Source organism: Anneissia japonica, unplaced genomic scaffold, assembly GCF_011630105.1.
Source record: "Anneissia japonica isolate Jap-2015-1 unplaced genomic scaffold, ASM1163010v1 scaffold287921_len548085_cov176, whole genome shotgun sequence".
Classification (NCBI taxonomy): Eukaryota; Metazoa; Echinodermata; class Crinoidea; order Comatulida; family Comatulidae; genus Anneissia; species Anneissia japonica.
In genome coordinates, this window is record NW_022750794.1 from 219924 (window position 1) to 234781 (window position 14858).

The window sequence follows — 14858 nt, forward strand, 5'->3', positions numbered from 1 at the left end:
TATATATATAATGAGTTTTTACCCCACCTTCTTCCGACTATGCAGCATCACGATATAATAAAAAGTTAAACAATTTTGGCGATAATGCTTCAAGTTAGGCCGCTTTTCCGATACACTTCAACACCAGCGTCAATATTCTTGCACACTGATTCGATTTCGATAAGCCGGTGTTAATGAGGCTTTAAACGTTAGCCAGCAAGCTGAAACAGTTACCCTAACCAGATTTTGAAACCGTGACATTTTAATATATTATGTACATTAACCAATTCGGCCACTGGTACAAATCGAATTTGGTAGCAACTAATGTTACGTAATTGTGAGCAGGTGTAGAATGCAAGATACTTTTTGAATGGATCACGATAAAACAAAGAACTCTGTTGACGGTGTACTGTATTATGAAAAAAAAATTGAATAAATAGGTTGCCGCAATTGCAAAACGTTTTTGTCACCAATTTATACGGTTCTGTTATAATCTTTCACATACTCAGTTCCTTCTATCACGAAAATTATTAGTAGTAATACAACATACGTCTAAACAGATGTTCAAATCTGTAGCACGATAGGGACTTCCAATGAATACAGAATTTGAATGAACAGATGCTACCTGATTTTCCCGCATCTGATATTAAGTGATGGTTACCCATCCTTTAAGCAGTGGGTCTTCGATTGTCATATTGTTTCAAATCAATATGAGGCTGGTTAATTGCATAATAATTATTTTGGAACCTCATTTCTTAGACATTTTTAACGAGTATGGTGACAACGAGAGGGGCCTCAACGTATTCAATTGCGGCATTGTCTTGATTATTATGGACATTTGTTGTAAATAATTTTTTATTGATAAATTATTAATATGGTTTGTTTGAAAAATGCACATATTTATTTGTCATTGCAAGCTTTGTAATTTCTTTGCTTTTATTGGAGATAATACATCTTATCTTGTATGTATTCTTACTGGAATAACAATTCGATAACATATTACCTGTATAATTGTAAACAAATTATTAACTTTCAGGACTGCTAAGAAAATTAAATAACTGATTAACATGAGGAATAATAATGTTAATTTCCTTTATATTTGCATTACCATATATGGATTTTATGATCAACATTTTCGACCAAGCTACTGGCACAGCGGGAGGCACGCTGTCCGTAGGCTGGCATTTTCGGGTTAAATCGCCAATTTTTGTGTTTACATCGTCCGTTCTCCACTACCTGTTGTCAGATAATTCTGTACTTTTGATATGTTATAGTTTAGTTATTTAGGCAACTTGTTGTTTTTATTTGAATTTCAAAAGCTTAAAAAAGTCCCTGTCTTTTTTCATTTTTCGTAAGCAACTACAATGACTGTAGCCCGTGTAAAAGGCCATTTTTCTCGATTTTCGGAGGGTTCTGTTGTCTTCAAATCGCTTTGTTGAGTATTCACTATTATGAAAGCTTCTTGTACACCTGCTAGAAAGAAAAATTATTATTCATAGCTTCTTTTGATGTAAGTTTTATTTTGATTGGTTGAAAAAAGGATCTGTCATTTTACAAATTACCGTATGAAAGGAGGGTGGGAATGGTCAGTTTTCCATAAATGCATTTTGCATTGAGCCAGGATAGGCGAGCGCTATGGTTTAGGTGAAACCTGTAACGTTTTGTCAGAATATCGAATAATTCATTAAAGTATTTCATTAAATATTTGTATTTTTTTTTTATTAATCTTCAAAGTACATGATAAACAAAGATTTGTATCTTGGTGTATAATAATGATCATAGAAGAATGTTTAAAATGTGTTGGTGTCCCAGCATCTGTACTGTACATCGTTGGCGTTGATTCTAGACAGGGTAACAGTTTATTGATAACATTCTATAGCAGTGTTATGTGCAGTAGGAATATTTGTGATTGGTTAGGCGTGTTTTTTATGATTTGCTTATGTATATTATTTTGTTAGATTTTAAACGCTATCAATATGGTCACTATAGCTGCCCGTGTTCGCTGCTGGTAAGATATTATTCCTGAGTCTATAGTTCTGTGCAAGGATGACTCATGTGTAGCCGATATTGGGAATCAAGGCATCAGCGCGAAGGATTAAAATTGCATTTTCTGGTTGCAAAATACCCTACATAAGATCGATATAAGTGTATCTCTTTTCCATTGTCCCTCACTAAGAAAAAAGACAGGTCGTGTTTGAAATTAATTATTTAATTTCAAACACGATATATATATATGTATATATATGTATATATATATGTATATATACATATATATAACTATATATATATATATATATATATATATATATAAATTTATTGGTAGTAATACGACTTGTATTACTATTTTGTTGGGGTCATGGTAGAAGCGTCCTCGTCGCGGCCCCGGATAACGCTATTTCTACCCACCACCACACACAAGATCAAGTCAACATCTACTTGGATCATTGACAGAGTACAATGATTGTGTTTTTGGCTGAAACAAAGCATGGAAGTCCTCCATGAACAAAATAGCTAGCATTTGTGTGGACTTAAGAAGAAAACTACTTAGTTGTGTAGCCATATTTGAGGCCACCTTAATACAACATTAGCAGCTACTTTGATTGTGAGATTGTGTATTGTGACTAATAGTATCTCAATCCATCTGCGGGGGCACCAAAACACAACACTGTCGATCAATGTCTGAACATAAAAACCAATAAACACGCTTTTACGTCAATGGAATTGGAGTCACGTGATGATTGATCCAATTGTATTCTTCTGAATTACAGGTTCAGATTATTGCCAATCAAAGTTACAAGATAATATAGACATTTCTTGAGTAGTTCTCAAAAATAATGTATATCTTTGCTGTCTTGCTTTCTTTCCTTTTCTATTTTAAATTCGGTATTTCATTTTCCAGTACCGGGCGGTACATTGTTGTTCCACAACATGTGTTACTAGGCTGGATGTATGAGTTAGAGGACATTGATCGCATTCAATGTTTGTTGGCTTGTTCAAGGAAAATTTACTGTTTTTCGGTAAATTACAATCGGAAAAGTGAAGTTTGTCAGATAAACAAGCAAATGCGGGATGATGCAACTGGAGATTTCCTAGTAAATTCTTCCTACGAATACATGGAAAAGGTAAGCAACTAGTAATAGTTGAATAAGTTACTACTTTTAGGAAGCATCTACCTGTTTACGGTCAGGTACGTGCACAATAAGCGCCTCACCAAATATCGCTTGGTAAAAGAACAATATTTAGTTTTTAATAAGATCTGCAGGGCAAAATCTAGAGTACAATCATTGACAAAAGTGCTTTTTTGTTTTAAATAATTTGGAAGAAAGATATAATCCAACAAGTCTGATAAGCTATGCACAACACTTGTGTCGTTTTAAAACATCAATAAGTTGCAATAAGGGCATCTAAAGTATCTAAAAATGTATAAGCACTGCGGAACTCTTTTGGGTTATTTACGTTAAAAGGTCAACACCAATCGTTTGATTTCTTTATAACAAATTTTCCTGACTAAATTAACTCATTCGGAACTAGTGGATATAAAAAATTATCATTGACACCATTATTTAATTAATCTACAATAGCAATCTTTACTCAAAGCCTACAATGACGACACAACATATTATTTCATCCGTACTTTAGAATGGAATGAACAATATTTCTTATAACTGTGAGTCTAATAATAAATTATGTAAAAAAAAACCCAATTATTTCTTCTCCAGATGAAGTCTACCCTGCCCCCCCCCCTCCCACCGCACTGGAGACACTAGACACTCCCGACCAATACCCGAGCAATTAAATCATTGAAGTTATTTAATCCATTCGGATTTGATTATATTTCTTCAATGTAAAATACTCAAAGAATAGTCCACGAAATGTTGTTAGAAATCTGAGCAGTTCTGTGTAGTGCAGGCAATATACAGGGACCAACTCTCTGTTATGGTTATCATTGTCGTTATCGGTATGATTATAATTATTGTTATCGTCACCGTTGCCGTCACCGCTGTCATCATCATTATAGGCCTTATTATTTCATTATTTATAATGTAGTTATAAATATTTAATTATTCTGTTATAAATACTATCATTAATAATAATTATTATTATATAAATAAATATCATTAAGTGGTTTATTAGCATTAATTGTTAGCAAATAAATGGATTAGAAAAACATACGTAAATTGTATTTACAATAGTTGAACTTGTTTACACGTTTTCCCCTTATTATATAAGACCAGAGGTCCTTACTCTGTCTGGCTGTTTACTTCTACATTGTAGTTGCTGCTTATCTGATTTTCACTTCTTTCCTGCACCTCCATGTTTCTCAAAGCAAAGTGTATAAATCTAGTATTATCATCATTTATTGATAGCATGTTTGTATTGTTCAAATTTTCTCACACGAATAAGATAGACGAACTGCACTGATTAAAGAAAACTTGATTTCTTGCTTCAAACAATTGGTATCCATTCGTAGAAGTCTTATGAATATAATTAAGCCTATCCAATGTGAACATAAAAGGGTCGGGGACCAGGACATACCTTCGATTTTATATTGACAAAAAGATAGAAAAATATTAAATATTAAATACTGAAACGATCTATACATAATAGGCCTTAAAACGAAAATAAGTGTAATTTAAACATCGCCTAATGAAGGTATGATCCAAGTATTCTGTTAATTACGAACAAATAAAATGTAAAATAAAAGGAATGAGGAAGAATAAGAAGAATAGAAAACCGTAGCGGCTAAAATATTTTCCGAAAATAAACAATATATAGTATTGATTGTATAAAAAATGAATAAAGACGCAGAATTTTGAGATTGCACGGGCTTTTAGTGGTATGCTAGATACAAGATACAAGTCAACCTTATTGTCAAAATAATAAATTATGAGGTATTTGTTGTACATAACATAGAATTGTTCATAAATGTGATAAATGTTAAATTATATTAATTATTAGTAAATAAAAATTTGAAGCTTGTTTATCTCCTGAAATTTTGATTAAATAAATTACATGCAATGTACAATGCTGAATGTCTGAAACGGTTTGTAGATATTTTGTGTTGTTCAAGTCTAACCCTTCCGGATCTATTTACGATAATATCTGAGTATAATGGATGGGATGAGTCTTGCATAGTTGAATTATTAAAAATTCGTGCAACCAATAAATATCATTAAAAAAAAACAACAGATTTTGCCTCATTTTTCTTTTCGTCATTATTGCTTACATGGCATCGACTTATAATTTTATATATATATAGGGCCTATGTATATATGTATATAAGACTACCTCTCCCTCCAAGAAGACCCATCGATTAAAGAATTATTATATATGTATATAAGACTACCTCTCCCTCCAAGAAGACCCATCGATTAAAGAATTATTTTTACAGTCCCCTCTACTCGCACGTAGGCAACCTCCTAATGGTGTACGGTAAAATGGCCCCGGTAAAAATGGCCCAGGTAGAAATGTCCCCAAATAACTGGTAGGTAAAATTGGCCCCAAATAATAAATTCTGTATTAAAACTGATTTTTTAAAAATCATTATATGCATTTTTTTTAAACTGAAATAATTTAGTTTTCAAAAAAATCTAACATCTAATAAATAGCCATTTATATTTTACTTTTTGCAGGAATTACATATTCAAAGATAAAAAAATATACCATGAATAACACTTTTTATTTTTTTTCCATTTAAATGTTAAAAAATAGCAACAATTTTAATCATAAATTGAATTTATTAATACTAAAATAATTTATTTGTGGCCAATTTCACGGAAGCGGAATCACATTTTCCCAGAAATTCAATCGGGATATTGCTAAACCCCGCAAAAATGGGTTTATATGAACATTAAATAATTTTTTTTTTACAAAAAAAAATCTATTGATTAATCAATCTGCTAAAAACTAAGTTATTTTAGTTTTCAAATATATGGTTTCTGTGTCATTTCTATTAATGAATTTTTTCATTGGGGCCATTTTCACCTACTTGTCATTTGGGGCCATTCTCACCGGGGCCATTTTTTCCTACATCCCCCCTATTAAAGTCCACTTTAACCTACTCCCTCCACTAAACCTGTTCCAGCGACCTCCAGTTCTATATATATATGTATATGTATATATATATATGTATATGTATGTATATGTATATATATATGTATATGTATATATATGTATATATTTATATATCTATAATATAATTATATATGTAATTACAATTAAACCATGATAAGGTGTTGGCAAAGTTATTATGTAAGCGATAGTTTATTGGCGGTGCTATTGAACCAGCTTAATCTAAGATTTTAATAGAGAGTAATTTAACTACAGTAAACAGAACAGGAAATAAAATATAGTAAGATTTATATAAGGTCCTATATAATTAAAACAATTGTGGAATAGAAAATAAATTGTAGAAATATAAAGGTATTATGTATGAGTTTAAATAATATAACGCATGATATCATGATGACTATTAAATACATTTTAGTATCATGAATATAATAAAATGTACATAAGTAGAAATAATATATAGCATATTTTAAATTGTTAGATACTGTATTCAACAAGCATGGAATTTAAGATCAAATATCTATAAGAACATTATTACCTAAGTACCACCGATATTTTAAGTTGATTGTTTAAGTTGTATTTTTATTATATTTTTTATCTTTATTATTATTTTTATTGAACGTGTTTGATGGAACGTTGTCATCAGTGGCTTTATTTACCGAACCTTTAGTTCTGTAATGATTTTCGTATTTTCGTCGTGATTATCTATTATTTTCATTTCTGCGTTACGTCGTTCTTGTGTGGATTTAAAATTGCAACCTATTACAGTATTATAGCCCTAACGCCATTGATGGTGTGATTAGGTGAATTAAAATGTGCACTTACTGGGCAGTTGAGTGTCTTATAGATGATTTGTGGTTGTTCATTCTAGATCTGAAAGTGAGACCAGTATATAAGGTATATAATATTGGTCGAGTTACAATTCAGTCTGGTGGCAGCATTGTTATTTGTGTCCCTGGTAGAGTGAATGAGCTGTTTGTATTGATGATGTCGCATAATTGGCATCTAGCGCTGTTACATTGTGTGTTGCCATGTATCGGTTTAGTGGAGGGAGTAGGTTAAAGTGGACTTTAATAGGGGGGATGTAGGAAAAAATAGCCCCGGTGAGAATGGCCCCAAATGACAAGTAGGTGAAAATGGCCCCAATGAAAAAATTCAATAATAGAAATGACACAGAAACCATATATTTGAAAACTAAAATAACTTAGTTTTTAGCAGATTGATTAATCAATAGATTTTTTTTTGTAAAAAAAAATTATTTAATGTTCATATAAACCCATTTTTGCGGGGTTTAGCAATACCCCGATTGAATTTCTGGGAAAATGTGATTCCGCTTCCGTGAAATTGGCCACAAATAAATTATTTTAGTATTAATAAATTCAATTTATGATTAAAATTGTTGCTATTTTTTAACATTAAAATGGAAAAAAAATAAAAAGTGTTATTCATGGTATATTTTTTTATCTTTGAATATGTAATTCCTGCAAAAAGTAAAATATAAATGGCTATTTATTAGATGTTAGATTTTTTTGAAAACTAAATTATTTCAGTTTAAAAAAAATGCATATAATGATTTTAAAAAAATCAGTTTTAATACAGAATTTATTATTTGGGGCCAATTTTACCTACCAGTCATTTGGGGACATTTCTACCTGGGTCATTTTTACCGGGGCCATTTTACCGTACACCATTAGGAGGTTGCCTACGTGCGAGTAGAGGGGACTGTAAAAATAATTCTTTAATCGATGGGTCTTCTTGGAGGGAGAGGTAGTCTTTTTAAATTTTCTTAGACAGTTGTAGGGTATCATCAATATATCTAAAATAATATGATGGTTTCAATTCAAAACTCGATAACATCATGTTTTCTAGGTTAGCCATAAAAATGATGGCGTAACTAGGTGTCATCTTTGTTCGCATAGCAGTGCCATGCTGCCTATAGTAGCAGCCATTAAATTTAAAATGATTATGGGTTAATATGAATTCAATCATTGTAGATATATGATTCACTGATAGGTTGTACTGGATAAGTGCAAAGAAATTCTTCGCAAGCAGCAATACCTTCATTGTGAGGAATGTTCGTATATAATGAGCAAACGTCCATAGTGACTAGTAATGAGTCCGGATTCAAATTGGAATAGTTTAATTTTCTCAAAAAGTCTTTGGTATCCTGAACAAAACTCGGTATAAGTGGCAGTAATGGGTTAAGGATCGAGTCGACGAATCCAGAGATGCGTTCCGTGAGTGTGCCGTTGCCTGATACAATAGGCCGTCCTGGTGGGTTGATACTTAACGATTTCGCATGAAAATTAGTTCACTGGTTAGTGGTGCGGTCTGGTGAATTAAGACTATCTGCAACAAGTGTTGGCAACTTGTGTAACTTTGGTATTGTGTATAAGACTCCAGTCCTGGGATTAAGAGGAATTAATGATTTGGTTTTGACTTAGTGTCGGTTGTCAAATTAGCCACCATTTCTAAAGCTTCCTTTTTGTAGGTTTGTGTGTAACCAGAAAGTAGCTGTACATAGAAGTGTTCATCGGATAATTGTTTGTTAACTTCATCGATGTACCTACTCCTGTCCATTATGGTGATGGCACCACCCTTGTCGGCTTGTTTGATTACAATGTCCTTATTTTGGCGGAGATAACGCGTGGCTGTCCTTTTCTTTGATGTTAAGTTGTACGTTTGTTGAGTGGTTAATTTTTTTAAATAAATATATCTAGATGTGACTTAGCGGCCTTAGCAAAGCTATCAATGTATGGGTTCCTACCGGTCGGTGGTGTGAACTGATTACCGCTTGGTGGACTTTTGTAGGTTTTGAGTTAGTCAGTGGTCTCCGGCTTGTCTTTAAAACACTCCTTTAACCTAATTCTCGGGATGAATTGTTGAATGTCAGAGAGTACGGTAGGTTCACAACGTCAAGTTGTCGTGTGGGACAAAATGACAAGCACTTTTTAAGTACGGAGTGTTCATCTGATGTGAGAGAATAACTAGATAAATTGACAACATTGGTCAGTAAATCGAGCTTTGTTGATGTAAAGTTTCATTTAGGAAAACAACTGAATAGGTTGTTAATTATATTGTTGCATATATTGTGAAGGAGTGGGTCATTCTTAATTTAAAATTTTTTTCAAGCTTAGAATTGAGTCGGTTTCGAATAATTCCTTCTTGTACGTTAATTGTAATTAATTCGCCTATCAACTTGTCACTGAACACATATTTTGTGGTCCAATCAACTAATTCTATATTTAACTTGATTCCGATTGGTTAATACCCTTTATTATTCTTTATGTATGTGTAAGATCTCTAAATTTTTCTCACTTTAACGTTGATAAATATAGAAGGATCTATCGAAATATCCATATGATTTTGTTATAGTTTAATAAATGTGTGTTCCACAAGTCAACTTTTAATTATTGTACACCGTTCTTTCATTGTTTTTACATTATATATATATATATATATATATATCTGTCTCTTGTGTGTGTGTATGTGTGTATATGTATGTATATATAGAGAAAAAATAAAACAGCTTCAATAGTAGACTTTAGGAACACTGATTTATTAGTAACTCGGATATATGTATATATATGTATATATATGTATGTGTATATGTATGTATGTGTTTGTATATATATGTGTGTATATATGTATGTGTATATATGTATATATAGGCTATTTATATGTATATATATAATTTGTCATTGCAGGTTATCAATGAAGATTTCAAAGAACGTAAGTAACTTTACAATAAATTTTGATTTAAAAGAAACATCAGTGCTATTTACAATTTAAGTATGATATTTCAATACACCAGAAGATCATACAAGTTTCTTTATGTTCCCCAGATTTTTGGTACTTTTGTTAATTCTTTTTAAATGCTCCACATTTATGTTAGAAAGCTGGCAGTGGCGGATTCAAGGGTGTGGAGGAGGGGGAGGGTGGTGCAATTCCATGGGCCTAAACCCTTAATATAGTGGACTGTGTGTCTGTGCATCACAGAGATAATAATATAAAGTCCTGTCTAACCCCAAACGATGAGTTAGGTTTTTAACTTCGCATTTATCGTAAGCCAAACAAATATATCTTTTCTTTTAAATTTTTTTAAATTTTAAACCAACAAAATCAATCATTTACTTTAATAATATAATTTATTTATTATATTTTAATCAATTTAAATTTAATAATTTAATAATTATTATTTTACTCAGGATTGATAACAGCTTTCCATTACCACGATATATAAATGCAAACACTTTTTTTTAAACAATTGTAATAATGTTTGTCATTAAAATTCAGACGGCATTTACTTCATGGCACGTGACGATGGTTATGAAGATGCAGCTGAATCATGCAGTAATCATTTAGGATCCATTGCTTCTTACGAGCAGTTATACAACGCGTTTCAACCAAGTTTGGAGAACTGCAAAGAGGGTTGGCTTCTCAGTGGCGAGATTGCATTTACTGAACTAACCGACCCCTGCACGTTAAAACCACCAGAACAACGTAGCAATGTGTTTCCTTGTAAAGCATATCAGAGTGGGGCTTATTGTTACAGACAATATAACCAATCTGCTGATACATTCGACCACTTGCCAAAAACCCAACGAATCATTCGATTGACAGATAGTAATTGGAAAAAGTTAAATGCAGACGACGCTGAGTCCTGTTGCAGTACTAAATTCAATGGTCATCTTGCAACACCACTTGACGTTTATAATAACTCCCTTTCACTAGGAGTTAATCTTTGCGTATATGGATGGCTCTCAAAGATGCTGGCAGGTAATCCATGTGATGGACATACGCCACCAGACTTCTGGCTTTATCCGGCAGGTAATTATATTCGCTTCATGCCACTGACTAACGAATATCTGGCATTTTGCTTGGTTCCACTAGCAAACCAGACTTACATTGACCCTTTCCCTTCTCATCGTGTCGTGAATGGACGTGGAGAAAGTCGTTACTCTTTAAATTACTACGATGCTGATGCTCTCTGCAACAGCCGCGGCGGCAGAATGGCAACGAGAGCAGAAGTAGAATACGCATTGCAGTTGGGATATGATTGTTGTCAGATTGGCTGGGTCACCAGTTGGGAAGCTATTTACCCTATAGTAGAACCCAGAGACGGATGCTATTGTGGTGGTTTTCCTTCAATTTGCAATGCAGGTTTCAACGTTTATGCATCCGTCTACTGCTATATGCCGTAACAAAATATTTTCAATTAATATTTGGATAATTCCTATGCAGCTTAGTTTTGACTCGGCATTGTGATGCCAATGAGTGTTGGCCTACGGTCACATTTTTTGCTTTTGAATTCATGCAGGCTGTTAAGTCTTTTGTTTCATATTGCGCCTCCATGAAACGGTATCAGCTAGATTCCATTATTTACTGTTTTTCATACAATAATATAGGCATACATATTTTAGAAATAAGACCTACTTCTTTCATAAATATATATTATGCATTGAATTTTAAAAGAAGTAAGTAATAACTATTTTTAAATTTACAGTAATGCATTATCATACATCGTTTTGATATAGCTTTATTAAGTGTTGTAGTATAATAGACTTAGGCCTAAGATGTGAATATTACATTGGTATGTCTTTTCACTCATACTATACATTCTGCTCATGCAGTGGCGTAGGAGTATTGGAATTGCGGTATGGGCACCTAATAAATTTAGGCCTAACTTCTTTAAAGTACTGCTACTTAAATATCTCTAGAATTACAGTTGTTGCAATTGTTTAGGGTGGGTTCCGGCCCGTTGCCACCCTGGCGCTTTTAACCGTCTATTGCTATGTATGCCTTAAAAATATTTTCAGTTATTATTTGGATAACACCTTTGCAGGTAAGTTTCAACCATCATGCTCTGATAGGTGATGCCAATGCTCAATGATGTGAGTGTAGACCTACCGTCATTATTTTTTTTCTAATTTAAATTTCATCCAGCAATAAGTTACCATTAAAAATATGTAACAACTCTGCAAGAACCTGGATGGTAATAGCATGATTGATGGTTAATAATGCAAAAAAATATATATGTTGTGTTGCCCTCCGCGACCGATCGAAATTAAAAAAAAAAAAATCGGTCGGCATTTTTTTGTTATTTTGTTTAATGTTCTTTCACTCAAGTACAAATTCGAGAAATACCACTTCCGAAATTAACATTTAGAACATAAAATCTAAGACAGATACTTGGTTAGTATTTTTTTTCCGCGTCATTACTTTGAATACCGTATTTTTTGTTTGGCAAGCTTGCCATCGTACTGTTGTGGAACGAGGCCTTAGCTAGACTAGGGTCTTCATAAAACTAAAAACTACTACTAAAAAAAACCAAAACAAAAAAAACAAAAAAAAAAAAAAAAAAAAAAGAAAAACGACCGACCGATGATTTCGATTTTTTTTTTCTATTTAAGGGCAACAGGATATTTTTTTGGCCTAAATGCGATTAATTGCTGTTGGAAATGAAGAATGTAAATGTGAGACATTTGAAACGAATAGTAGGCCTACAATATTTCTTGATGCAGGAATTATAAATATTACTTTTCATTTTATTTCTTATATACATGACCACTGTATTCATCTATATACATGACTAAACTTAGTATTTCGCTATTTGCCTACATCAGCGGTAGCATAGACCTATCAGCTAAAAGTAACATAAGCAGTATTTCCTGATAATAGGAAGCTTTCGATTTGTGCGACGACGCGACGCTATAACGGAATCACTCATCCGTGACCGTCCTACCTGGCGACCTACGTTCTCTGCATACGTAGATTTAGACTTGCCACAAGTCTCTTATTTTTATTATTTTTCTCATTCTGGACAGCGCCACCAACGAGAAAGTTAATTTAGAGACAGACGGAATAAGCCTAATTCGAAAAAAAAGAAATCGAGTATGGGACGCCAATTAAATTAGGTATGGCGCGCATTAAGTGCAATAAAGAGTGAGTAACCTAAAATTAGGGCCTGGAACCCAGGCTAACGTAGATTTGGCCAAATTGCGTTCCAGAATTTACTCGACGAGGTGACCTTAACGTTCTGGCATGCGTAGATGACTTCTACTGACGTCATTACGTTCTACAAGGAAACAGTGAAATTAATTATTAATTAATTCTAATTTCGCTGTTCCCTGGTTCTACGTCCTACCGTCGTCGTGTAATCAAAATCTCCCTACTGACGTCGAAACATGTTTATTAGTAGCATGGGTGCTTTATTCATTTGTACTAATCAGGTTGTTATGATTGTCGTACATTGGTTTGTTTTGGTTTGTTTCTTGATGATTATTTCGTCAAATATAGGCCTATTTAGGTGTATTTCTATTCACGGATTGACTTAATTTAAAGTATTCATCGGTCGTAGAAATTGCCTCAGTAAACAAGAAAATATTAAATTTGTTTAAAAAAAATGCATTTTAGTATTTATTTGATTTTTCTAAATATTAACCAATATGTATAGGCTAATCGGGGAGCGAAGGTGAAGTGGTAATGTTCGATGGTTAAGTAAAGTAAGGGGCGCTAGCTGGCAAAAAATAAGTTTACTTGGGGGCATGCGAAAGGGCCTTTTTGTGAAAAAGGTGCGCACTCCCTGTACCCTCATCCGCCTCCTGATACCATGAATATTTTGTCTATTATAACTATGTATTGTGTATTATAACTATAACTATGTTTTGTATAAATTATAACTATGTACAGAAGGTAGTTTCTACTTTAGTAAATTGTATAAAATCATATGTATGCGCTTGAGTGTCGTCTAATTATTATATAATATTTGATTAGAACTGGTAATAGCAATATTTGATTATATTTATATTTAAGTGCAAAACTATTTCATTCAAAATAAAATTTAGCACAGGTATTTTTTATAAGTGGATATATACATACATATTAAGGATACAACAACGTTGTAATTTGAAATTAATTGTGCAAGATATTTGTGTGAGGTACGTCGCTAGAGGTTGAATCATGAATTAATTAGCGAAATAAGCTTTAAAATGGTCAGTAATAAGGCTGATATGATTTTAATTGTATTTAGCTTAGCGTAATAAGAATAAGGATTACTTTTATGGATAAGGCTGGTGGAGTAAACAGAAGAGGTTTACAAGAATAATAAATTATTATTGATCGTTGATTCAATGCTTAATAAATTTCGGCAAATTATAGACTATATATTTGTATTGTATTTGCGTAGAAAACATAGAACAAAAACTATACAATAAATAATTCAGAATAGTATATATATATATATATATATATATATATATTATATATATGTGTATGTATTGTCCCATGAAAATGACAACAAATCACCCAAAAAATAATTTTTAATATATAAATTGTTTACCCTGATTTTTATACTAGATATTGGTAATATTATTTGTCACTATAAAATTATAGATAAACATTTTTTTAAGTACGCTAATTGCTGTGTTCATGTTGATAATTTCTATGTTACTTCAAAATGGGCAAGTAAATTTCAAAAATGATTTTTTTTTGGTATTTTGCATGGGACAATATATCTTTAAGCAACCCTAGTCTCTACATTGACATATAATATATAAAAATTATGTTGTTTGCAACACTTTATATATAAACATATTTATTTTTGTGGAAAGAAGGTTCAAAGCAAATCATTCAAACCATTGAGAGCAAATTCACTGAAAGACAACTTGGAGAGACACGAATTTCGCCAACATCATCTTTTAAAATATTCATTATTTTTTGACATACACAAAAATTTAACTGGTCTATTTTGCAACAGTGCCACCAAAGTCTCGCAACTTTTCACTAGGATTGTTGTTTGCAAATATTTT

At 32.4% G+C, this 14858-nt stretch overlaps 1 protein-coding gene across 1 annotated transcript; it reads left to right on the forward strand.

The window, feature by feature from the left end:
- The first annotated feature begins 2494 nt into the window (after positions 1-2494).
- On the forward strand, positions 2495-12826 carry LOC117121540 (aggrecan core protein-like). The gene is made up of 3 exons (XM_033266770.1): positions 2495-3101; positions 9756-9780; positions 10345-12826. The coding sequence occupies exons 1-3, from the start codon at positions 2814-2816 to the stop codon at positions 11250-11252; spliced, it is 1221 nt and encodes a 406-aa protein (XP_033122661.1). The 5' UTR covers positions 2495-2813; the 3' UTR covers positions 11253-12826.
- The last annotated feature ends 2032 nt before the right edge of the window (positions 12827-14858 follow it).